This window comes from Stylophora pistillata, chromosome 14 (genome assembly GCF_964205215.1).
Source record: "Stylophora pistillata chromosome 14, jaStyPist1.2, whole genome shotgun sequence".
NCBI classification, from domain to species: domain Eukaryota; kingdom Metazoa; phylum Cnidaria; class Anthozoa; order Scleractinia; family Pocilloporidae; genus Stylophora; species Stylophora pistillata.
The window spans coordinates 6,987,591-7,012,967 of record NC_142532.1 but is presented as its reverse complement, the minus strand read 5'-3'; the positions used below and the strand labels follow the sequence as shown (position 1 = coordinate 7,012,967).

Sequence of the window (25,377 nt, the reverse complement as noted above, 5' to 3'; positions counted from 1 at the left end):
AGAAAAATAGCAAGAATTATGACTCAAAGTGGAAAAATACAAAAAATAAAGCGGCCTTTGTCCGAAGTAAAACTACTTTGATAGCGTACGCATGCGCTTTAGAACTTTGCGATTCAATATCACTCTTGTTACTTTCCACCAACTTCTGCACGTGTGGTGATGAAAATTTGAATCGATTCTGTAAAAAAACACTCAGGTTGTTCCTAACGCAGTTTGCAGCATGAGTGATCTTGACGAAGCAACCGTTAAAAAGCTAAAAGTTGCAGAGCTTAGATCAGAACTTCAAGCTCGGGGCTTAGATTCAAAGGGAAACAAGCCGGTTCTTGTGGAACGATTGCTCGAAGCGATTTCCAACGTTGTTCAAAAAAATGGCAATTCGTTGGACGAAGATGGTGCTAGTGCTGTAGAAGAAAGTGCTATGGAACCACAAGAAGAAGATGCAGAGGAGAAGGAGGAAACTTCAGCAGAAGAAAATCAACAAGAATCTGTCAAAGACGTGGAATCGAAAGTTGAAGAACCGTTACCCGTAGCTGAAAATTCTTCCGCTGATCAAGCCTCTGATCTGGAGGCTGTAGCCGCCCCAGTGGAAGAAAAACCTTCTGAGGAATGTTCCGAAAAGCCTGCAGAATCTATGGAAGTGCCTCAGGAAGAGGAGAGTGCAGCAGAAATTGAAAAAGACGTTACTCAACCCGCAGAACCGATGGAGACGGGTCAAGAAACTGCTACAACATCCCAATCAACAGAAGGTACGATTAAAGAATTTCACGTTTACATAATCAATGAGTTCTCTTCATATACAATTTGCTTTACTTTGCCCCACTTCGTAGTTTTGTCGTTTTACTTCAACCACCTGTATTACATAACACTTATTTGAAATAATTATCGTAGTTCCCTGTCTATCGAGAGTCAACACATCAACTAAGATCTCCCGTTTCTTTTCCCTCCGAAGTCAAGTGTATTCAGAAACGTCGTTTTTTTTTTCCTACTTAATAAATTATTCATAAACAACAACATATGTGGTAGTAACGTATTGGTAGAAAGAGAAAGTTCTCTAAGATCCAGAAATGAAAGACCTGCTTTATTAGACTTAAAACTAAGACGATTTGTGAGTGCTTTGCTTCTTTATTGTTCAGAATACATCTACGTAGAGGTTTTTGGTTAGGCTTTAGTTGTTAATGCATCGGAGACCGTTAGGGATGTAAAAGGAGACTGAATAGAAGTATTTTCAAAAACAGAACCACACTTTGTACTCAGTGTGCATGTTGTAGCAAAATCCTCTTTCATCTTCAAAGCTGAGGGATTTAGTCCCATTTCTAATGTGCATACCTAAAGAATTATTAGACATATGAAAACTCTGGTTGAAATGGTAAGAGTGACAACCTTAATTATTTAATGCAATCATGTGCTTTTATGAGTAAGCATTGAAGAATAATTGAGCTTGAAATTAATTTAAAATGTTGTTGAGTCCCTTTGGAAAGTAATGGCAGAGAAACAATGTCCTGTTGCAAAGTTTTCGTATATCATTAAGTTAGGTTAGCTTAAAGAGCTGTTCAATCAAAAATGCACTAATTGTAGTGGACAGAAGTAAATCCCTTGGCATATTGAGCAAAGTTACTCAGCTTTAATAGCTCAGAAAGTGTTTCATAAGGAAGAAACCTCTCTCTTTCCAGCAGTTTTAGTACTCAGTTTGGGGAACTAAATGTTTCCATGTAGATACTGTAGCTTGTACAGTCTAGGCTTGATTATTTGGGCTCGTGGAGACTGGGCTCAAAAGTCCAAATAATTGAGAGTCTTGATAATTGAAAATGTGACTTCAAATAAGCCAAAAATAAAGTAGTATGTGTATCATTTAATCAAAGTTATGCGAGTATTGTAAGACATTCTTAAATGGTTAGGCATCATTGCCAAAATTTAGTGGACAATTTGCCCCCATGAAAAATAAGGGGAAAATGAGACATATTGTAGCAATAGATTCCCTAGTGTCTTGCATGTTTACAGGGGAACCTGGACTCTACTCTAACAGTAGTTGACTGGCTGAAATTCAGTTTTGGCTAGTGGTTTTCCATTTCCACTAGGCAATATGGCTAGTAAACAAACCAAAATTGTTGTAACATCTCCAAGTTGTCACTAGCCATTTGGCTAATGAGTTGAAAAGTTAGAGTTGAGCCTTGGAAAAAGGAAAAGAAACCACAATGCTCAGTAAATTTTCTGAAATCATCTTTTCCCAAAAACAAGTTCCGATCTAAATACAGAGATCAAATTCAGAGTTGCATTTCTCCAAAATATAATCTTGGAATCCTCTGTTCTTGAAAGGGATACTCTACACCTTAAAAGGACTTTCTAAAAAAAGACACCTTATAGTCTGAATAAAAGACGTTTGCAAAGAAAATCTGTCAATTTTTCTTTACTTTTAGTCAAGAGAGAAATGACGTAGATATGAGAACTTGTTCCTTGTTCTGGCTTTAAATGTTTTGAGATCGCTTGTGAAAATACCAAGATCAGGTTAATTTTTTGCTTCTAAGAGAACCTTCTAACTATATCATGACACGTCGCTGTATAGCTGGTGGATGTTCAAACACTGCAAAAGACAGAGTGAGTCTCCATGGCTGCCCTTCAAATGTGCAACGTGCTCGTGAGAAACATGCAAGCAAAATATATCCAGACTGCCTCGAGCAAACTTTGCAGTAGTCACTTTTCTGATGATTCATTTGAAACACAGTCAGGGATTGCTCATTCGTTAGGGCTAAACATGAAAAAAATTTTAAAACCCGGTGCTGTTCCGACCATGTTTAACAATTGATACCATGCCGTTTGAAAAACCCACCGATTCAAGCAAACAGCACTAAACTCTGGGTGTTGCATAATACACACCGGGGGGTTCGTCAAGTCCTTCGGTCTCGACCGCTTCGTTGTTTTTGGCCAACACACAGTCAATTTCAGAACAGCATCAATACACATTCAACCACTTTAGTCAGTCGCTGACAGTTCCCACAAGTACACCTAAGTGAATGTTTTGATGTAAGGTGTCATAAGGCTTCAACATAAGACGCTGTTATAAGCTAATTTTCTCATTCACTTTTAGCATGCCAAAATTATAAAACAACCAGCTTATTGCGCATTCTAAATGCACAAAGAAAAGAAAAAGTCAACATGACAAGGAAACTTTATCAATATCTTTTATTCTATTCATACTCCAATTTAAAGATTATGAAAGTTTACAATAATCAAGCTTATTCGCGAGACGTTTTGAAGCTTACCAGTCCGTGTTTTTGTAAGCGCTCAATTGTTTCTTCCTCGCTGGACTCATTCGAATCTGTACCAGAGCTGGCTTTGCTGTTATAAGGCTCAAAGAGGTATGGTTGGGTGCCTGTACAGTCTGCTAAAGCAATTTCGTTGGCACTCTCACAAGAAGAAGGTGGCGACGAAGAATAACTTTGCGAATCGTCCGAATCCATAGCTCCCTTTTTTTCAGTTTGAGCCATAGAGCAAAGCACACGAGTTCTCACTTCTACGTCATTACTCACGTGTTCAATTTTAAGTGAGTTTCACTTCCAGTCTTCGAAACAGGGCAAAATTGGGCTTTTGAGCATGGTTTTTTCGCTCTGAATCTTTCATTCTTCAAAGTTTTCGTCATTTTTCAGATATGATAGGACAAATACTACCTTTTAAGGAAACCTTCCTCTGAGGCATAGAGTATCCCTTTAAGCTTATTTTGAAACACGATTTGTTTTTATAAACATGGAGCTTGACCAATTTATTCATGGAAGGCGTGGCACTTCTCCTTTCACAAATCCTCTCTCGGTGCCTGGTTTGTTCTCTTTGTAATGTATTTGACATCAAGGGGTCAATTCCCCGTCAGACTTATTACTTTTGTACACTTTGGTGTCCAAAAATTTAATTTGTGTCTGATATTTTAGCCATAAACAGTGATTGTATCATGGTACAAAAGACAGAAGTAGCTCTTTGCCCACCTCACAAACTCTTTTATTTTGTTTTCGGTTCTGTACTGCAGACAGTAAACATTTTCAATATACTTTACTTATATTTAACAATTATTCACCAAAGGCGAAGTGAATATCGTCGAATAATCCCCGAGACTTCGTCTTGGGGATTATTCGACAATATTCACTGAACCTGAGACGAATAATTGTTTTAGTATAATTCAGAGTTGAACAACAGAGAAATTTCTAAAATCTTAACATTTTAGTAACATTTATTAACATTTCATTTTAACATTTTATATAAACCGCGTGGAGCAGTTTATATAGCATCGTACAAGGAACCGCTTAACCAATCAGATTGCTGGAAACTCTTTGCTCAGCTCTGAAGTTATACTAGATTTATGTAACACTTTGCCAAAGGTAGGTAAATTTACTATAGGACAAGGTTGTCCCCTACTATCTAAATTACCTTTCCCTATCCCCTACAAACAGACAAAATTGAAACCCAACCCACTGACAGGCCCCCATGCTAAGAAATAACAAAATATATAATCGTTAATGAAAGAGAAAAAGAGGAGAAAAAAAGCTAGTAGATTAACAAGTACAAGAATTAAGAGCATTGAAATGATGACATTTTATGCAAACTACTTTAAAAGAATGGATATCGTCTTGATTGAAAACTTTGCTAAGTCTTAGAAAAATCTTTGGCAAATCTTCCAAAATAGCAATTTAGTTGTGCTCTGGGTGATAATAGAAAAAATATACCTCGGGTTAAGAGTGTGTTGAGCATGTGGTCCTTAAATTGTAGTGATCAATATAGAGGTTTCGTGTTAAATAAGCATATTGTAAATTATATTGTAAAATGAAACATTGTTACATTTAAAGTTAATTTGTAGCAAATAGAAATATGGTAGACTGCTTTTGATTTTATACTCATAAATTACACAAACCTAATTCAGTCTTGGAAGTTGCATCTGTGCACAGTTCAAGATATGCAAGGTTTGGGATGATGGCTACTTCTATGTTACCATGATTACTTGGGTTTTTGAAAATATCTCTAATTTATTTTTAAGAATTTTGTCACAAAATCTTAACTTTCCAATTGCTAATTTAAAATTCTCATAGCCCCTTAAATATGGTCTGCCTTCACACATTCAGATCTATCTCTAAGAGAGTGGTATATGTTTTTCATGGTTCTCTAAACTCTTAACTGTTTTTTTTTTTTTTTTTTGGCTGTGTTATCAGAGCTGAATTTCTCATTAGATGCCCTCCAATTGCCAATGTGCCTACCAAGGGGACTCAACATGTCACTTTTATTTTGTGCAATTAGTAATCCATTATAAATGCTTTAACACAGCAGGGTAAAACATTCCAGGTGCAGCTATGCCTTGTGTTTTGTGTTCACTTGTGTTGCGCCAACTTTGTTCAAACTTTAGGGACCGCCCCTACCTCCCATACTAAGTGGAGTTTTGTCCCCAAACTTCCTCTATAGTTTGGAGATCAATAAGCCAATCAGAATCCGTTGTTTGCGCATATATTTTTTCGACTTTAGGGGGTACTAGAGGGGCATTACTCTATGCGTCTTCACTAAATGATCAAATTTGAAAATATGGCGTCCACGCGGCCGACCCTCAAAATTTTCAGGTCGGATTTTTCGTTCGTTTGCGATCGAGTTAGACCTTGTGGAATTCAGAATGTAAAGTAACAATGCTATAGAATACTCTACTTGGAAAAGAATGGATATCCAAGTCTTAAAAGTGACAGAATAAGCTCTCAAGTCAACGACACTACGATTCTCTAAGGCGATGCGAATTATGGACGTAAAGTGAAAACCGAACTTTCAGACTTCAAGCAGGGCCTGGCGACAATTTGACGATTCGATGGCCCGGTAAATATTATGTTTGAGTAACAATGTGTTCAAAAAGTATTGTTTAATAGAAGATTTTGCCTCAAATCGAAGTTTTTTCAGAATTTTCAGCATAACGCTGCGCAATTTCTGGCCACGAAGGCAAGTAAACAACGATCCAAGCATGATGAATTTTACCGCGTGGGCTTTTTACACGTAAGAAATTCGTACGTTTTTCGCTTATTACAGTAAATCAAAAACTGTTTTGAATAAATCTGACGTCCCGAAATATTTCTGGGCCATTTTAGTCTTGCTTCCTATTGATAGATTCCATGAAACTTGAGATCTCTTCACTCACGGACAAATTTGCATATTCCCTTTTGAAATATGATCCACATGCCTATTTTCACGCATGCGAAAATATTCAGCGATTTTTATCTTTCATCTTGATTTTTGAGTTAAAACGTAATATGCACCTATCGCTTTTTTCACCGGAAATAAGTTCTTTAATTAGTCCTCTTTCACTGGAGCTTGTTTTTTGGAAAAGCTGATTTTTAAAAATTTACTGCGCATTGTGTTTGCCTTCTTGGTTTCTCCAAAATTTTGACTTTTCGTTGGCACGTGTTACACGTAAGTGTCAATGGGTTACTTGGGTTTTTGAAAATATCTCTAATTTATTTTTAAGAATTTTGTCACAAAATCTTAACTTTCCAATTGCTAATTTAAAATTCTCATAGCCCCTTAAATATGGTCTGCCTTCACACATTCAGATCTATCTCTAAGAGAGTGGTATATGTTTTTCATGGTTCTCTAAACTCTTAACTGTTTTTTTTTTTTTTTTTTGGCTGTGTTATCAGAGCTGAATTTCTCATTAGATGCCCTCCAATTGCCAATGTGCCTACCAAGGGGACTCAACATGTCACTTTTATTTTGTGCAATTAGTAATCCATTATAAATGCTTTAACACAGCAGGGTAAAACATTCCAGGTGCAGCTATGCCTTGTGTTTTGTGTTCACTTGTGTTGCGCCAACTTTGTTCAAACTTTAGGGACCGCCCCTCATCAGAGCCACTCACTTGACATGTGGGACTGTTCTCTGGCAAGTCTCTTGGTGTTTAAGGTAGCGGTGACTCACTTCAGTTCTGCTCTACATGTCATTTTAAAGCTCTGGGAAACAAGATCTTTCCCATTGACAAGAAAACAAAAAGCTACAGTTACAGCTAAAAGCTGTGCTTTGAGTTTTGCTGAACGAGTGCAATTATCTGTTTTGTTTTGAGAAAAGAGCAGAACTTCAAATGAAGATCAGTATGCACTTTGTCTAGATATAAAGGCAGATCTCACTGCTGTAGGAGCCTTGCAGCGAGTGACTGCATCTGAGGATAAATTCTGAAGATGCGAGGTCTTGATGATCAGTCCTGATGTGTTTACTATCAGTTACTTTACGACCATCAAATAAGAATCAAGGTTGCATCTTCCATTTGTGAAGGGAATGATGGATTCTTTGTGTGGAGTACAAACTGGAGAGGAGGAGGGTGTATCAAGTATAAAGGCCTGGAATTGATGAAAAACCTGGATAGTTTAGATACACGCAATAATCCATGGATATTTAATCTGGTGGAGGGCTACTTGGAGTATCAAATGATGTGCATTTTATCGATTAAAGTTCAATCTGATTTATATGGATTAAAGAGGACAGTAGCATTGGACAATAAAACTTAATAACTTTACTTTACTACTTAAATTAGCTGTAGATGTGTCAGCTAATAGTATCATGGCAAAGTTGTGAGTTCCTTTTTGATTTTGTAACCTTTGGGTCCTTTTCAGGGGCAAAGGAAGACTCCTCAAAGGATGACACAGAGAAGGATGCTGATGACGATGTAGAGATTTCCACTGAGGCCAGGTAAGGAATAAAAATCCAAGTGGCAGCAGTGACGGTATGGCTGAAATGGTGTTTCCTTTCTCTGGAAACATCAACAACTCTATTGGAACCAGCTTAATTGCAAACTGATCTCTGGAATGACTATCTGTGCTTATGTCACCACCAGGAAAAAGACTGACCAACGACAAAGGCGTCTGCTAGATGCAGATCGCTGTGACCTCACATCTGAGTTTTCTACATTTCATTTTTCCCTCCAGTAGAGTTGAACCTGAGGACGAAGAGATTCCACTTGACGACTCTTTAGTCGTTTTGGACAAATGTAAGTGGACGGGCCGCTACGGCGAGTACAATGTGTTACATACACTTGTAAGAGTACGATTTTCTAGGACCACTTCAAAACTAATTCACAACAGAGAATTAATTTCGGAAAAGGTATGGGAATCTATTGTAGCTTGTAGGAGCGCATGGCAAACAGAGTCATGCACACTTTGAAAGAATTCTGTTCTCAAATTTGTTTGCATCTGGTTGCTTTTTAGACAACAGCGACCTGCATCTGAAAATTGCAGCAGATGGCTTGAGTGGAAAACCACTGGAGGATGAAGGGTTTTCTTATCTGCTTTCTGGTGTTAGAGCAACCTGGGGTGTCACCACAGGCAAAGTTTACTTTGAATGCAAGGTAAGGATGTCAACAGAAAGTATGCGAGGGTGGACTGGGGAGTTGGTAACTAGTAGACTTGGAGTGAAGAGATGATAGATGCACCATTTTGAGACATTGGTGGACATTACAATTCACAGAAGTGGTTTTAGTTAAAATTGCAAAGAACTGTACTGTTGTATCAGCAATTCAGTGCCTGTTTTGGTCACCATGGTGAAATTTAAAGAAAATTTTGGTGACCAAACTTAATAATAATAATAATAATAATAATAATAATAATAATAATACGGTATTTATAAAGCGCTATTTCTATCACTATCCAATAGCACTATACAGTAATTTCATAAATCGCACCAATAAAAATTATAAAACCATAAAAATCTCTAAAACATGAGTAGAAGAAACTAGCAAATAAGGTAGTCTGTAATAATGAGAGTAAAAACTTTAAACTTATAATGAAATTAACTAATTTACTAGCCAATTAACTAGCTCACTTGCAGCCTAAGGAGCCAATTTGGCAACCTGTGTAGACAAAGGTCATTATACAATGTCCCAGGGAAGGGCCCTTCACTCTTAAAATATTTCCCCAAAACCAGAAGTACACAATCATGCAAATAGTTTGACGAATTGTCAGGGAAAGCTTATGAAATGCTTAGAGGAACCTGCAGTGGACCAGTATCCCCTCCAAGGTATGAGCAAGGCTCTCATCCTTGCAACATAACTATGGTGCGATACTTGAGTCTCAGCAGTATTTGGTCAATGGATTTTTGTGCAGTACTGGGAGACCTTGAAATAAAAGGTATTTTATTTGCCATTGTCATACAGGTGTCATTTTTGTTTACGTAGGTAACAGCGCTTGCATCTGTAGAACTCCCTGATGCTGAAGATCCCAAGAATGTTGTGAGAATAGGCTGGTCAACTGATTCTGCCAACCTTCAGCTGGGTAAGGTTTTTGTAGAATTTCAAATCAATAAATGCAGATGAGTGGGAGAGGAAGCAGTCAAGATGTTAGATTAGACAGAGGGGTCTAACTTTCAGACCTGGGGCCCATTTCTCAAAAGTCCTGGTAAGGTAACGGGCCCAAAGCCATGGTTTAAAATCAAAATTTGAAGGATAGGAAAGCAGGTTCTGGCACCCAAACCAGTTCTTTTTGTTTCTTTAGCTGATTGGTTTATTGTATCATTTCAAAACTTTGAAGTCCCCATCGTGAATAAAAACACAACAGCTTTACAGGCCCATTAAGGTGCTGGGACTTTTAAGAAACAGGCTCCTAGTGAGGTAATCATTAGTTTGTTCTCAAGAGAATGAACTTTAAATGAATGACTGTTAACCTTTACACCCTAGCAGTAGTAGCCATGCTCTCCATACTCTTCTCTTTACTTTTCTTTTAATGCTGTCAAAGAGAATTTGTTTAACAATCAAGGGTTCTTAGGTCGCAGGGTTCGACACCAACTTTTCAACTTACTAGCCTATTGGCTCATGACAACTTAGATGTTACAACAGTTTCAGTTTGGTTACTAGCCAAACTAGCTGATGGAAATCGAAAACCACCAGCCAAAACTGGATTTCTACTTCTAGTCTGTGGCTAGTTGGCTACTGTTAGTGTTGAGCCCTGGGTTGGCAATCATTCTCTTTATTCTCATGGTCTGAATGAGTTCCTCAGCAGTATTGTTGTAAGGAGAAACTAAATGCTGGTCATTCATACGATTAAAAGGGTTCATGATTAAAAAGAGACCTGTCTTATGAACATCATATGGTCAGGCTTGAACTGTGGATACTTAAAAATGTATTTTCTGACATTGTTAGTGTATCAATGACAAGATTTATGTAAGGTGTACAATAATTTTGTTTGTAGATCATTTTTTTGTCACATTGTGTGCAGAATTTTTAGTCGCCCTCTATTTCACAGCCACATGGTTCGTTTTCAAGGTTTAAGAGCCATTTAACTGAAGCTTAAATCCTTTTTTATTTAGGAGAGGACAAGCTTTCATATGGGTATGACTCATCTGGCAAAAAAGTTACAGACTCCGAGTTTGCAGAATATGGGCAAACATTTGGAGCTGAGGATGTGATTGGGTGTTATTTGGTAAGTTGAGCAGGTCAATGCATGGAAGTGTTGGGATACCAATTTTTTTACTTCAGCTGGGGTTCCCAAAAATCTTGGTTTTGCTAGTGGTTTTTTATTTCCATTGTCCACTGGCCAGTGTGGCTAGTAAACAAACTGAAATTGTCATGACATCTTAGTTGTCACTAGCCAATTGGCTAGTAAGTTGAAAAGTTAGTGTTCAGCCCTGCTTGAGGTCACTGCTATTTGCCATGGGTTAGAGCTAGTAACCATGCTCATCAGATTGTGGCATTTTTTATAAAACCTTGTAGATTTATACTGTTGATTACTATGCAATACTTGTCTTTCACACTAAGACATGGGAGTTGCATGTGTAAGGGGGCTCGTGGCAGAGAGCCATACTTTTAGTTAGAAAAATTGGTAACAAACCAACATGCCAAGAAAATTTAAAAGATTTTGGCTGTTTATTTGTAGGACTTGGAGAGTGAACCTAAGACTATTTCATTCAGCAAGAATGGTGAAGACCTTGGAGTGGCCTATGAACTGACTGATAGTCTGGAAGAGAAGGCCCTTTATCCTCATGTGCTGATTAAAAATGCTGAGTTTAGTGTCAACTTTGGATCTCAGGTAAAGATCGTGGTCTTTAAGAAAAGGAAAAGAGATATCTAGCCATTTGAAGGTTGGATTTCAATTGGCAACTTAGATCTCAGTTAAAAGTTTACAATTTAACTGGGTGTAAAATATGTAAAGGACTTTATACCCTTGATTTTTTTGAACCTTCAACTCCCAAGATGTGATTTTTAATTCTCCCCTCTAACAGCCACACGTTTCCTTATGAGATACTGACAAGAATTTGGTGTTAAGTCAACTACCTGAGAAGTTGGAGTATTCTTGTCACCTGTTCGTTGGGTAATTATTCATGGATATTGTAGCAAGGGATTAATTGTTAATTGCAAATGGTTTAAAGGATAACATTGGAGATTTGTTTTTGTAAAGGAGGAGCCCTGGTTCCCTGCCAAGGAGGGTTACACCTTCATGCAGTCAGTTGGCGAGGAGTTCTTGGTCCATGGCACAAGAGGACCTACAACTAAAAAGGAGTGTGAGGCAAGTCTTTGATAACCATGACACAAGCTGTTGCTAAGTGTCAACTGCCGGTGAAATTTTCTGGATGAAAGAGGGGTGATTGCTGTTTGGATTTTTGGCTGGCAATCACTTGGCAAAGTACAATGGGCACTTCTGAGGGTGCACAGTTACAAACTTTCAATATCTAATGCTATCTTTGAGTTGCCTCACTTGAAATTTCAGTCAGAAGGTTAATTTATCAGCTACAATGTTGATGACAATACTTCTCAGTGATGATCAACCAGTAATACATTATTTTGTATGTGAACAAAGCATTTTGCTGCTTCTTTCAAAGATCAGCAGCAGAGAATATTCCTGTTTCTGTGCATCTTAAAGAAAACTTTGTTTTGATGCATTGTTCTTGACTTCTAGGTGATAATGATGGTGGGGTTGCCTGGGTCAGGGAAGACCACATGGGTGAACAAGCAAGTGGATGAAAACCCAGACAAGAAATACAATGTGCTGGGCACAAACTCCATCATGGAGAAAATGAAGGTAAATGCGATTGTTTGTTGGAGTTCCCTCCACTGATTTTGTATATTTATTATAATTGTCTTTGTTATTATTATTATTCATACTTATTTCTCCTTGTAACGTTATAGCACTGCTTTTTGTTGTTACAGTAGTTTTTAGTTTTTCACAGACAAATTCACAGTGATGGGAAACCTTTGTGAATTATAATATATAAAATAAATAAATAAATTATACAGAACCTGACTAGCTCAAACTCCTAAGGGAAAACAAAGAATGGTTCAAGTTGGTGGGGGTTTGGGTTAGCTGGTAAGGGAAATGGGATTACATTTGAGTTACCAGGAGGTTCAAGTAACGGAGTTTGAGTCAGTGGAATTCTACATGTACTGTATTAACTTTTGATCAGCTTGGAAGTAGACTTAGATTGGATAATTTGTGTTTTAATTTGTGATACATGTAACTTGTGCATACATGTATTTAAGTTCATCAATTGCAATCTCTTTCAGTGTCCTTGTTCCTACATGTACATGAACTTGTTTTATGTTGTTGTTGTTGTCATTGTTGTTGTCATTGTTTGCTTTTAGGGTATGAAGCCAATATTTTGTCCATATTGGTGTTTCATTAAACACCAGTTACTGGCATCTGTTTAGCTTGAAAGCAGGCTCTTGTGTTTGGGTTTTTCCTTAAGGTTCCTTTCCTGCACAGCCACCTATAACACCAAAAATAGGGTATTACACCCTAACATCAGTATGCATATTCTCCATACTGTTCTCTAAACATTTCATAAGGTGCTGACAAGGAGAATTTGTTTAAAAGTCAAGAATTTCTTTAGTTGGTGATCATCTCCTTTATTCTAGTGACGTTCATATATGATTCAAGGGGGTGACATTGTGAGAAATTAGACGCTAGTCATTTTTAGGGGTAATGATGAAATGGTTCTGCATGGTGCAAAAAGAAGTCAGGGCTTGACACTAACTTTTCAACTTACTAGCCAAGTGGCTGGTGACATGTTACATTTTATGACAATTTCAGTTTGCTTACTAGCCAAACTGGCTAGTGGAAATGAAAAACCACTAGCCAAAACTGAATTTCTACTAGTCTGTGTCTACTGTTAGTGTTGAACCCTGGAAGTGTCTGAAGAAGTTGTTGTTTTAAACTAAAATCTTGTCTAAGTGACTGTCCACATATCATGGAAAAACTACATAGAAAGAAGAGTTTGACAAGTTTTGACTCTGATTTTTTTTTTTTTTACTTCTTTTTCAGATCATGGGTGTGGCCAGAAAAAGAGACGTGGGAGGGTATAGTAAGTTGATGGACAAGGCTGCAAAATGTCTGCACCGTTTATTTGAGCTAGCGCCAAGTAAGAAGAGGAATTATATTCTGGACCAGGTAAGAATATTTCACACAATAAGGGGATGTTATTACTTCAAGAGAGTTAGAAGTTGTTGTAGTAAATAAACCGATTGAGGCCACTCGTATGTCAGCTGATATTGGCCACAGCTGAGATTGATCGTTTGCTACAAATATATGTTGACTCTTTACATCTCGCAAAGTGACTCGAAATGTAATGACCAAGGCTTGGCACTAACTTTTCAACTCACTAGCCAAGTGGTTACTGACAACTTAGATGTTACAACAATTTCAGTTTATTTACTAGCCAAACTGGCCAGTGGAAATCGGAAACCTACAGCTAAAACTGAATTTCCACTAGTCTGGCTAGTTTGCTACTGTTAGTGTAGAGCCCTGAATTAAGATTTCTTTATTCACACACTTTTGCACACTGTATTTCACCCTTTCCCTCTTTCCGACAACATTGTTTGTTCTAAATCCTTTTTTATTTCTTGTTTTGTTCGTTTTAATTGCCAGACGAATGTGTACTTGTCAGCCCAAAAGAAGAAGATGAGACCTTTTGAAGAATTCAACAGGAAAGCTATAGTTTGCATTCCCACTCAGGAAGATCTTAAGAAGAGGACAGAAGACAGAAAGAAGGAAGGCATTGAGCTGCCTGAAAATGCAGTTAGTGACATGAAAAGTATGTGATTGATCAAATTTACTCTCTTTGTGACATGTATCAGGGCTCAAACCCAGAACAGCAGTTCAGTCATTTGGTTAGCATTTCTTCATTGGTCGTGTTAACCATTTAAGAAGTTTCTTGTACGTCCTGAGAGCTCTGTGTGCTGAAAAAGGGATTTTTAGTGTACACTGAAGTAATGAAAAAGGACAAATTTTAAGTTCTGAAAAAAAAAAAAAAAAAAAAACCTGCCATTCAACAAATTGACAGTTGGTTTAGCGTGGTCTGTACTCTTATCGACAACGATATTCGTCATCACAGAGGCCAAAATGTTGTGGGTTCACAAGGCGCAGCCAAGTGAGTCCGCAACAAATTTTGACCACTGTGATAACGAATATCGTTGTCGATAAGGGTACAGACCACGCTAAACCACTGTCGATTTGTTTTTATCTCGATATCGACGTCAAAGATATCGATTCTTTCAATACGTGACCCGTTGCGTGACTTGTTGACGCGAGCAGCGTAGTCTGAACTCTTAGGGATAACGGCGAATTGACCAATCAGATTGCGACATTATTGCCAATTGTGGTAAAAAGTTATTTTTTATCGATTATTATTGTTCCTTGCAGTGAGTTTCACTCTACCGAAAGTTGGCGAATTCTTTGATGACGTCGTCTATGCCGATGAGCCCGAAAGCAAGGCGAAAAGCATTGTTGATGAATACATCAAAGAGGGTCGCTCTTACAGAAGCCGATCAGGTTCAGGATCTGAACCTCCATACAAACGGTCAAGATTTGAAGACAGACCACGACATGGTGGAGGATACAACAGAGACAGGGGCTTCGATGACCGCGGCAGCTACAGACGTGGAGGTGGAGGCGGAGGCGGAGGTTACAACCAAAGATTTGGAGGTCGCTCCTATCACGGAGGGGGTGGTGGCTACCATCGAGGTGGACGAGGAGGAGGATACCACGATAGAAGGGATCATCGCGGTGGAGGAAGAGGTATTGTGCTGGGAGGTTTGCCAACATGAAAGTATGATGCACCTAATTTGATTGCGCTATTTCTTGGTGAGCGATCGTTGATGAAAAATTGCTGGCGAGCGCAAGCAGCTGAAAGAAAGAGAAGACGATGGACGGACATTTGGTGTAGCTTGAGCAATTGCTTATTTTGTGCAGTTCCAATTCCCATTGAAATCTTCAATGACCTTTATGGGCTTTCTACAGTAGCGTAAACAATCTGCGAGCTCCATACTTAAAAATGACACATACGAGTTTTAAGTGTGGTGTTGTATACATGTACTGCACACGTTTTACTCGTATTTGTTTTTGGGCTTAGCTTTGAGAAGCAGTGTCTTCTCCCAAACACAATTCTCAGGACACTTACTGCCTACCTTGTCCCTCTCTAATGTGGTCGCTGAAATTCCAGGTACAAACTGGTAATTTAAACCATATGGGGAGAGAGAGGTACGAGAACTATGCAAATGCTGCTCCAAAGTGGTTTCCTAACTAGTATTGTCTAAGTGTGTGTCATGGTTCGCCAATATTTTGTTGTTTTTTTTTTTTTTCTCTTGACCTTCAATTCAGCGATGATACCTTAGGAATAAAATAGAATCTAGTCACTCTTGGTTATTACATTTTGAATCTTAGTTTTGTGCTCTTGTGTATATATTTACATTTTTTTTTTTTTTTTTTTTTTTTTTAAGGTGGAGGCTATGGTGGTGGTTACGGTGGTGGAGGGTTTCGTCAGCAGCAGTCGTCCTACCGTCACCACCAACAGTCAAATCAACAGCACAGGCCTCGCTACCAGCAGAACTACAACCAACAGAATTACAACCAGCAGCAACAAGTTTCACAAGCTTCGTATACACCTCAGCAACAGCAACAGTACAACACCAACCAGGCCTACAGCCAGTACTACAATTACAACCAGGGATACCAAGCTAGCACAGGATACCAACAGACCGGCTACGCTCAGCAGCAGCCGCAGCAACAGCAACAGCAGCAGCAGCAACAGCAGGCGTACGGTCAGACAGCACAGCAACCGACCTATCAGAATTACCAGAACTATTATGCTGGATATCAACAGCAGCAACAACAACAGCAGTATGGAAGTTACGGCAGCGGAAGTGGCTACTAGGTGTGTTATCTGGCGACAGGCGTGTGGTGAAAGATAACATGGACAGTGTTTGTAATCATGTATTAGCTGAATTGTTAGCCAAGTTCGCGTAGATGCTTTAGTTCAATCAGCTTTTTTCGTTTAAAAACATTTTTTATGGGGTGTTTGACGCGGGGCTTAAAGACTTTTTGTTTCATAGAAATTCTCGTAGATTACTAAATGTAGTTTAGGAAACACTTTTGTTTCGTTTATTGCTGTAGTATAGGTCCGCTTTAAGCCGCAGGTGATAAGATCATTAGACTGCCAGCCTTGACTCAAGTTTACGTGTTGTAGTTTCACGGGACGATTGTCTCTCAATATTAACCTATCAGCTGTGGTCTGGGCATTTTATTTTGTACACGTCGTACGATTTGTCGCAGTGCGATATATACACAACACGCCTTGGTAAACCTCTCCAAATATAATCCAGTGGCGCGAACGTTTAGTCATAACTAGCCAGTATAAACAGGCACTCCACTGAACCATGTTGGGGTCATTCTGATTAGCACAAGCGAGCGAGGAATCGCGGGCGCACTCTATGGCGTGGCTGATCTCTATAGTGTGTTTTCACGTTCTGATCTTTTCCGTACATAAAAAAAGTCCATTGCCAATCAAAATTGTTCGGCTGAGTGGTCGATTTTTAAACTTAATAGCATGTTTCACGAGAATTAGAGACTAGTTTGTCGTGTCAATCAGATGTCACTCATTTGGTCGATAAGGCTTTTAGTACCCTGTTGTATGTGCGTTCATGACCTTAGTTGGGGGACTTGAGAAAGAGCATTTGTGCTCGAACACAAAGTCACTTATCACCCATTTGTACCTACATACATGCCTTTTCAAATAGCACCAGTGTACTGCAGCACTTGTTGATTAGTGAGTGTGACACACGAACTTAGTTTTTTTTTTTTATTTTACCGTATTATGTACGTTTGCACGCTCGGGTTTTTCGCTTTGACGTAAAACAACTAAGGAACATCTTTTTTATACTTCGATCCGGTTTTACGACTACAGTTTCTCTGTCCATACGCTTTTTTGTTTTGTCTTGGTTTTTTTTTTTCTTTTTTTCTCGTTTTAGTCAAGCCGTCTTCTGTTGTTAGTAGAGTTCTGTAAAGCAGATTTGTGATCAAATACCTGTATGCATTTCGAGTCTGTATTGTTTGATTAATGCTTGGTAAATGTCCATCTTTTTCTCTTTCGCTAACTTGCTCAGAACTATAAATCATTGTAAATGTGATTTTTGATATTAAATCCATGTGTTGTGAGAACTGTTTATTAAACAAGTTTAAAAGAAAAAGATTAAGCACTCTCTTTTACTACTGCTAGTCAACAGTGTTGCAATTAATTCATACAATGAGCGTGGATGAAACGCGTTATCCCCTTCCTCTCGTACTAGGTAAGTTTCTGTCCCTAAGGTCTTGTTATCGACTTCTGTCGACAGAGGCCTGGGTCGGACCGTTTGGACATCGAAAAGTGGGCCTATTCTTTCTCTCCAGACAAATGGAGCGAGGGGGGCCTGGAAATAGAAAAGGAAAAACTAGAAAACTTTTCTTTTAAACAACAAACATATGAAATACATATATAGGAACTGCGGTTATGAAACGTATATGTGCACGATCCTTCGCAGTAAAGCACTATTTAAGCAATAGTGAAAATCAGACCTGAAAAAAATTCAGGCCTGTACGGGATGCGAACCACTGACCTCTGCGATACTAGTGCAGCGCTCTACCAATTGAGCTAACAAGCCAACTGGGAGCAGGCCATCAAATTAATTCGACATAAACCCGTAGATGATAAATCAAACAACAAACATATGAAATACATATATATGAACTGCTTTACTGCGAAGGATCGTGCACATATACGTTTCATAACCGCAGTTCATATATATGTATTTCATATGTTTGTTGTTTGATTTATCATCTACGGGTTTATGTCGAATTAATTTGAAGCCCTGCTCCCAGTTGGCTTGTTAGCTCAATTGGTAGAGCGCTGCACTAGTATCGCAGAGGTCAGTGGTTCGAATCCCGTACAGGCCTGAATTTTTTTCAGGTCTAATTTTCACTATTGCTTAAATAGTGCTTTACTGCGAAGGATCGTGCACATATACATAAAACTTTTCTTTTCTTTGAATACTAGGAGGGGCCTGTTAAATGTTGCATTTATGCATCTGTATGTAGTAAAATCGTTAAGGTTCCTTCTTTATCCAGTTGGAAGGTCGCCGAATAAAAAGGCTCCTACATCTGTAATGTGTTTCGTCGACACTGATGTAGATTGAGAAACAGCAGCATCATGTTAAATTGAAATGCCCATGACGAAAAAAAAAAAAAAATATGATACATCGGTGAGTTCTGGTCAACTGACAGTTAAATACTAGAAGCATAGAATCTTGGTTGTATGCTTCTGTAAAGACTTAAAATATGCTGTTCGAGCATAATGTTTTAAGTTCAAGTTCATGTAAGTTCTCTATTAAACTTCTTTAAGTTTAAAATCTTCCAAAAGCGAGGCATCCTACTTCGTTTTATAATTGAGCGACACTGACCGCGACCGAAGAACTTGGTGTCGATTATTTTGAATTCGCCTTTTGAAGGCGGAAAACTCATTTGAATTCACAAATAATGTTTGAAATTAATATTCATATTTTCGCTCTGTGGTGCACGTGGAAAGAGCTTACGAACTACAAGACATTTGAGCCTCTTTTTAGCTTCTATGGAGTTAAGAAACACGTCCTTTCGACTCTATTGCCTTAGATATCATCTGTTCTGTCCAGGTCGGCGAGTGTTTCTTATGCTGGATCAAGCGGTTCAGATACCATTTCGACGATTCAAGCTCTCTACTTAGTCACAACGTTTCATCAGGTAAACAACCTATGAAAAGATAAATTTAGATAGAAACACTGTATTGGTCATTCTAGTTGTGTTCCTTATAAAATTTATTTACAGAGTCAAATGTAAGAAGGAAGAGCATAATGCATAGCACAATGTAGCTTGGACAAATTCCTCAGCCGCCTTGACAGTTCTTCTTGACTAACGTGACTTTTTGTGGCAACGCGAGAAATTCGTACTTTTTCGTTAGTGTACCTATCGCTTATTTAGTTATTTCGGAAAGAGTTACAGGCAAGAGTTCCATATAACCCCATACATTAATTATACATTCCATTTCATAAAGACTAAATATAAAGGTTTCTTTGCAACACTCTATGCATAATTAATGTATGGAGTTAAATGGAACTCTTGCAGTCATTTCTCTTTTCATTCCTGTTTATATTTTTCAACTAACTTTTTATGAATATATTTTGTTGACCCCAAGTGTGTTTCAACCGTTTCGCTTCCAACATCTCATAAGTAATTCTCCTCACCGTCTGCAATATATAATAATCCCCTAACTGATATGTTTTTTATTCTCCTTAGTTTTATTCTCCTTTCTTGTCTAAAATCGTATTGATATTGTAAGGAGAAATTCTGTCTTGGTCACTCATGGTAGTTACAGGGTCTTTCCCTTAATTTCCAACCCCGCCATAGAAGGAGAGGGTAGTCGTGAACACCTTATAACTTACAACACATTTCAGTTTCTGGTTACCAGAGGATTGGTTGCTATCTTTTATACAAAGGACGCAATGAGCATTATTTGCTTTAATTATATTGTAAGGCAACCTTTTACAATACTTTCTATCACTCCACATCTCTTGTTGGCAAACATTGGTATTGAAATATCATGGTAATAGTAAGCTTGTCAAATGCCCGTTTAGTTCTAAGGTAAATACTGTAGTTAACAATTATTCACCGAATTAGAAGTAAATATCCACCACTTTCAACGACTCTGAGGTGAATAAATGTTTTAGTGTATACCACATAGATACAAAAAAAAAATTGTTTATCTCTTTCAGTATACCGAAATGTGGTCGAAAATTAAATTCTTGACGTGCGATTTTGTCTCAACGGCTGCATGGAAGTAAATAGTACTCGACTTTCCAACTAGCCAATCAGTACGCGCGAAAAGCGCTTTTCACCTGTGTGCTATGTACTGAGCAAAGTTCACAAGGTTATTCTCAATTAATTACATACTCTTTTTTTCGAAATGCTTCATATGTTATTGTAATAAATTTCGATGAGACTTAAGACAAGAACTTTTAAAGAGAAAATGTGCTAGCTCTTATTTAGTTTTTCTATCCACGCTTTGACCTATATTATTTAGAACGAAAAGCACTCTGGTATGTATGCCGATTCGTAAGATATTTCTCTTTTTTTCTCCATAGGACAATATCAAGAAGATAATGAAAAAAAAACTGGAAATGAAGAAAGTCAAGGAAGAATAGAACAATGAAAACTTCTAACAAGGTTAGAAAATGGGCTTTTTGCAACAAATTAGCTATTTAATTAGGCCAATTCGTCAGCGTTGAACGATTTAACCTGGATCTAATAGTCCACTTTACAGTTGCTTGCTTGGTTGCCAAGCCTTTGTGAGTGAGGCTCAGGGTGACCTTGTTATGATAGAGACGTAGCTGCTTTTTAAATGTAAATTACTTTGCTATCATGCTAACTAGATACTGGTCTCTATCACAACAAGGTCACCTTCAGCCTCAATCTAAATCAAAGGCTTGGAAACTAAGTACACAACTGTAAAATAGCCTATTCGAAACTGACACAGTCAATAACGAAAAAAATTAGGAAATGAATATTTAACTACTAATGATTATTAAATAATTTTCGTCCCTGTCTGATTTCTTGGATCTCTTTCTGATTGAGGCGGCTTTCAGTTGTTTTCAGCAGTGTTCATTTGATGAATTAATTCTCCCATTACCACTTTTTATCTGTTTCATCAGTGCATGTAAAGACTTTCCAGCAACGGTTTAATCCGAGGTTCTCAATCAAGACCTTGAAATTGTCGAATATTGCATTTGAACTCCTAATCGCATCAAAATGATTATCTGAATCTACCCTAACTTTACAAAAGGATTACCACTTTTTTTTTCTCCAAATAAACGTAATACTGTCCTGAAGGTCAAGATCGGAATATTTTTAATTCAATTAATAAATAATTTAATTCAATTAATAAATAATTTAATTCAATTAATAAATAATTTAATTCAATTAATAAATAATTTAATTCAATTAATAAATAATTTAATTCAATTAATAAATAATTTAATTCAATTAATAAATAATTTAATTCAATTAATTAATAATTTAATTCAATTAATTAATAATTTAATTCAATTAATTAATAATTTAATTCAATTAATTAATAATTTAATTCAATAAATAAATAATTTAATTCAATAAATAAGTAATTTAATTCAATTAATAAATAATTTAGCAAGACATTCAAGAGTAACCTGATAAAAAAGGGACAAGAGTCACTGAGCTTATTCATTTGCCGAGACAACAGATATTAGGCTGGGGAAATTTCTTGCAAGGCACCCTGTTACTGTTTCTAATATGCCAGGATAATGATCATAAAATGTTAAAGATCGTTCGTTTGATGACAAATTTCGGTCAATCTGAAGCCTAAATATCTGGGCTCTTGAAGCTCAACAAAATTTTAAGATGTTCAGGATTTTATATTTCTCACACTAAGGTGAAAAAGTTTAGAGTCTAATTATTTCTTACACTATTACCTCTCCTTCAATCAAGTCCTTGGAGCTCTACTGTTAAATGTATCAAACTTTGAGGCAAAGAAAAGAAATTAAGTATGCTTCTTAAAATTATAATTTTTTTATATTTTTCCGATATTTTTTTTTGTTTTGAGATCTCTGATACAGTCTCTTAGAAAATAAACCTTTTTTTAATTCAAAAGATGAATGTTTTGGAGCCTTGGTGATATGAGGTTGAATCTTGAACTAAAGTGAATATGAGAACTCCAAAAGTACATATTTTTATGTCAAAGTTCTGCCGGCGTTTATCATCAAATGATATGCATTTTTTTGGATGTGATTCTAAAACATCCTCAGCCTAAGTACTATAACGCTGTATAAGTTCTAGAGGCTAAACCAAAATTATAATGAATAAAGGCTGATATTTTCTAATGAAACTGTTTGGGGCTGCGTCGGTGGGGGTCACGAAATAATTTGAATATATCAACAAAGTTGAAATGGTAAATTGGTCACCGTTACGATTATAAAAGCTGACGTTTCGAGCGTTAGCCCTTCGTCGGAGCGAATAGAGGAATTGTGGGTTGTGTGTGCTTTTAAAGGCAGAAAAAGGAGCTACGTGATTGGTGAGAACATGGCAACGAGAAAAACACGAATAAATTCTATTTTAGCCAAAAGAGAGACTGACATTAAAATTTAAGCTCCAAGTTATTTTCGATGAATTCCTGAGGTTGATTTTCTACGAGATGCTGTCATTTCTGTTTCATTGCAATTATAAACTAAATTTGAAAATCTAGATTTCATGCTTTTGCTGATCATTTTCCTTTTTTTGTTTTCCTGTGTTATACCGAGTGATTGCACAAGATCTTCCATCCACCTATAATAAGGAGTAAATAAGCTAACTAAGATATATTTTAAAACCAAATGCCTGGTCCAAAGGGCAACAAGTGATCCTTATTTGGAATGCGTCTTCAACTCTTTAACTCCCAGAAGTGATTAGCATGTAACTTCTCCCTATAATATCCATACATTATCCAGCAAACAGGTAATGAGAATACTCAAACTTATCACGTACAAGTTGCTATCTTTGAACGGACGCACAAATTCTCGTAACTAATTTGAAAAGCAACTTTAGGGAGAATTGATAATCAGATGTTGGAATCTAACGGGTTATTCACAAGTTTTGTACGTGTGGACTACCTGAGAAGTTCGTAATAAAGAAGCAATTTTATAAAATCCATCAGAATAACAACCCTCACGGTTCAAAAGTACTAGCTTTTCAAGCGAGGACAATAAACTCAGTTATTTCCATAACCTTCAATTCAAATATGACTAATTTGCATTTCAGTTTCACAAAATCAAAGTGCTTTCTCAAATTTCAATTTTAAGATAACCAAATATATTCATAATTCTTTAAATTTCCCTGTGATCCGTCATCAAGGTGTGAAAACAATCAACAAGAAGACGCGACAACTGTTCTGATTTGGAAAACTATTAAATTCTCCAATTTTGATTGATTTGCATGTCTGATTCCAGCGTTTGTCTAAAAAATTACCATGTTTTATCAAAATTCAATGAAATTTTCTTCTTCGTATGGGACAATCAGGATCTGACATACTGAAGAATTCGCACCTCCGCTAGTAGACCTATTAATTGTTGACTGGTCAAAAGACTGCCTCGTACGTTCACGGCGATTTTCGTCCAATCTGTAGGCAATTTTTCGAAGATTTGCGAAACTATTTACCATATTAATTTCTATCGAATAATTTTTTTCTTCAAATATTGAGATCTATATTAAGGTCCGTCGTGAAAAGGAGTCGTTTATACAGATTTATGCAGAGGGAGCCCAGACAAGCGACGAGTCTGGTTGTTTATTCGAAATATAAAGGAATGTATGGGAGAATATTGAAGAGTCTTATTATCGTAAGCTTATATCGTGAAATTTCTGAGTTAAAGCTCAAAATAAATGTAAACCTACCTCACTTGCTGTGTATTGTCGTTTCTGTGGCTTTAAATGGCGAATTTGAGCGATTTGGTGGGTTTTGCGTCGACTGTTACTATACGTTATACGTATAATAACAATTTTTTTTATTGTATCATTTAAAAGTCCACATTAAAAAAGGAACTTCCGCGAAAAAATTTTTCGATTTGAACAAAACGCGAATTTTTTATGATGTTTTAATAACGCTGAAATTGGCCGCCATTTTGGCACACCACTTCTCGCTGTCACAAAGGAATTGTGACGTAGGTTAAGGATCACGTGACATAAGTTGCTAATAAACTTGAGAGAGATTTGACCAAGCACTCTCCATGGAGGACATTATTTGGTCAGTTCGTATACGACGATAGCAACTTTCATTGGTAGCCTCATTCGTTTGTAGTAAACACGGGAGCCACGATAACAAGCGTTCCTGAATCTACGTCATTTATGAGCTCTTACTTTCTCGATCAGCGGAAGGGGTGTACCAAACAAATATAGGTTTAAAAAAATCATAAAAAGTTCGCGTTTTGTTTAAATCGAAAAATTTTTTTCGCAGAAGTTCCTTTTTTAATGTGGAGTTTTGAATGACAGAATAAAAAATTTTGTGACATGGGCACTTTAACGTGATATTTTCAAAAGGCAATGCTCACCTCCCGTTGTAGTGACATAAGAATGTTTTCGCTGCTCTTCTTTGCAGGTCAAATGTCCTATTCCTTCCAAAGCGCAATGTTATGTTTAGCAGAAAAGACAGCACGTCTTCACTTTGCGATGGACGACGTGGTTTGCCGAAAATAACAACTCCTGATGAATGTGGATTTACAACTGCAGCCAATGAGCGGCTGCACGTCACAGGCTTGGCTCGGAGACTTTGATTGCACGCTCAGCCGGCTAATCGGTGAGTGTGTGCTGAATTGGCCGGAGACAAGAGGAAAAAAATAACTGGAACAGAAATCGCGTGACGTACCGGTGAAGGAAAACAAACATAAAGAAATTGAAAATATCTTCTCTATAACTTTAACGAGCCCAAAATTCGCCATCTCTTATTTGTAAGGTTTCGAGGTTCTTAGTCAATTCTGGAAAAAGCGACGTACCGCCGTAGCTCATGGAAAATCCAAGAAGAAAAATTCATTCCCACAGTCGCCTTGTCTAAGAAAGTAAATTGTGGCACATTAGCCTGTGGATCAGGCGCCTTTTTTGGAAGCGCGAGTGGCGCGAGTTGCTCAAGAGGAGCGCTGAAAAAAAAACCCTCCGCTTACAGGTGTCGCGTCCCGCGCACTTTTACCCGCTTGCCTGAAAAACTAGAATTGAAAATTAGACGAGACCTACCTGGAAGTTGAATATTGATTGAAAGTCTATCAGTCACCCACAAAATAGAGATTACATAAGAGACGCGAAGGCGCATAGCTGGTCTGAACTTTGAATATGCAAACTAGACATTTTAAGGCAGGCACAGGCTAAAGACGCAACCTCTTAATTCAAATTTCTGCTTGCAATTTGTTTTCTGTTTGTTTGTTCTTTTCTTTTTCATCTACGAGGCAAGTTACCGCCTTCTTTTCAGCTTTCAGTAGTCTCCAAAAACCAAAATTCTCCTAACGATAGAATTTCACATTACCCAATCTAGAATAATCAAAATTAGGCAGGTGAACTCTTTCCCTCTCGCAAT

At 37.4% G+C, this 25,377-nt stretch overlaps 1 protein-coding gene and 1 long non-coding RNA gene across 3 annotated transcripts; both read left to right on the top strand.

The window, feature by feature from the left end:
* The first annotated feature begins 108 nt into the window (after positions 1-108).
* Positions 109-17,440, top strand: LOC111332368 (uncharacterized). Of its 2 annotated transcripts, none has more exons than XM_022937682.2 (13): positions 109-746; positions 7,611-7,686; positions 7,926-7,984; positions 8,202-8,341; positions 9,167-9,263; positions 10,294-10,406; positions 10,860-11,012; positions 11,382-11,489; positions 11,880-12,002; positions 13,242-13,367; positions 13,845-14,010; positions 14,619-14,993; positions 15,695-17,440. In XM_022937682.2, the coding sequence occupies exons 1-13, from the start codon at positions 221-223 to the stop codon at positions 16,126-16,128; spliced, it is 2,496 nt and encodes an 831-aa protein (XP_022793417.2). In that variant the 5' UTR covers positions 109-220; the 3' UTR covers positions 16,129-17,440. The 2 variants fall into 2 exon arrangements, with proteins under 2 accessions (XP_022793417.2, XP_022793416.2); XM_022937681.2 differs by having other exon boundaries at positions 7,923-7,984.
* Positions 17,441-18,807: 1,367 nt separating this feature from the next.
* LOC148716328 (uncharacterized) lies at positions 18,808-25,339 on the top strand. Its single transcript, XR_015995649.1, has 3 exons — positions 18,808-19,001; positions 20,399-20,480; positions 24,412-25,339. It is a non-coding gene; the product is annotated as an uncharacterized LOC148716328 (long non-coding RNA).
* Positions 25,340-25,377: the final 38 nt, after the last annotated feature.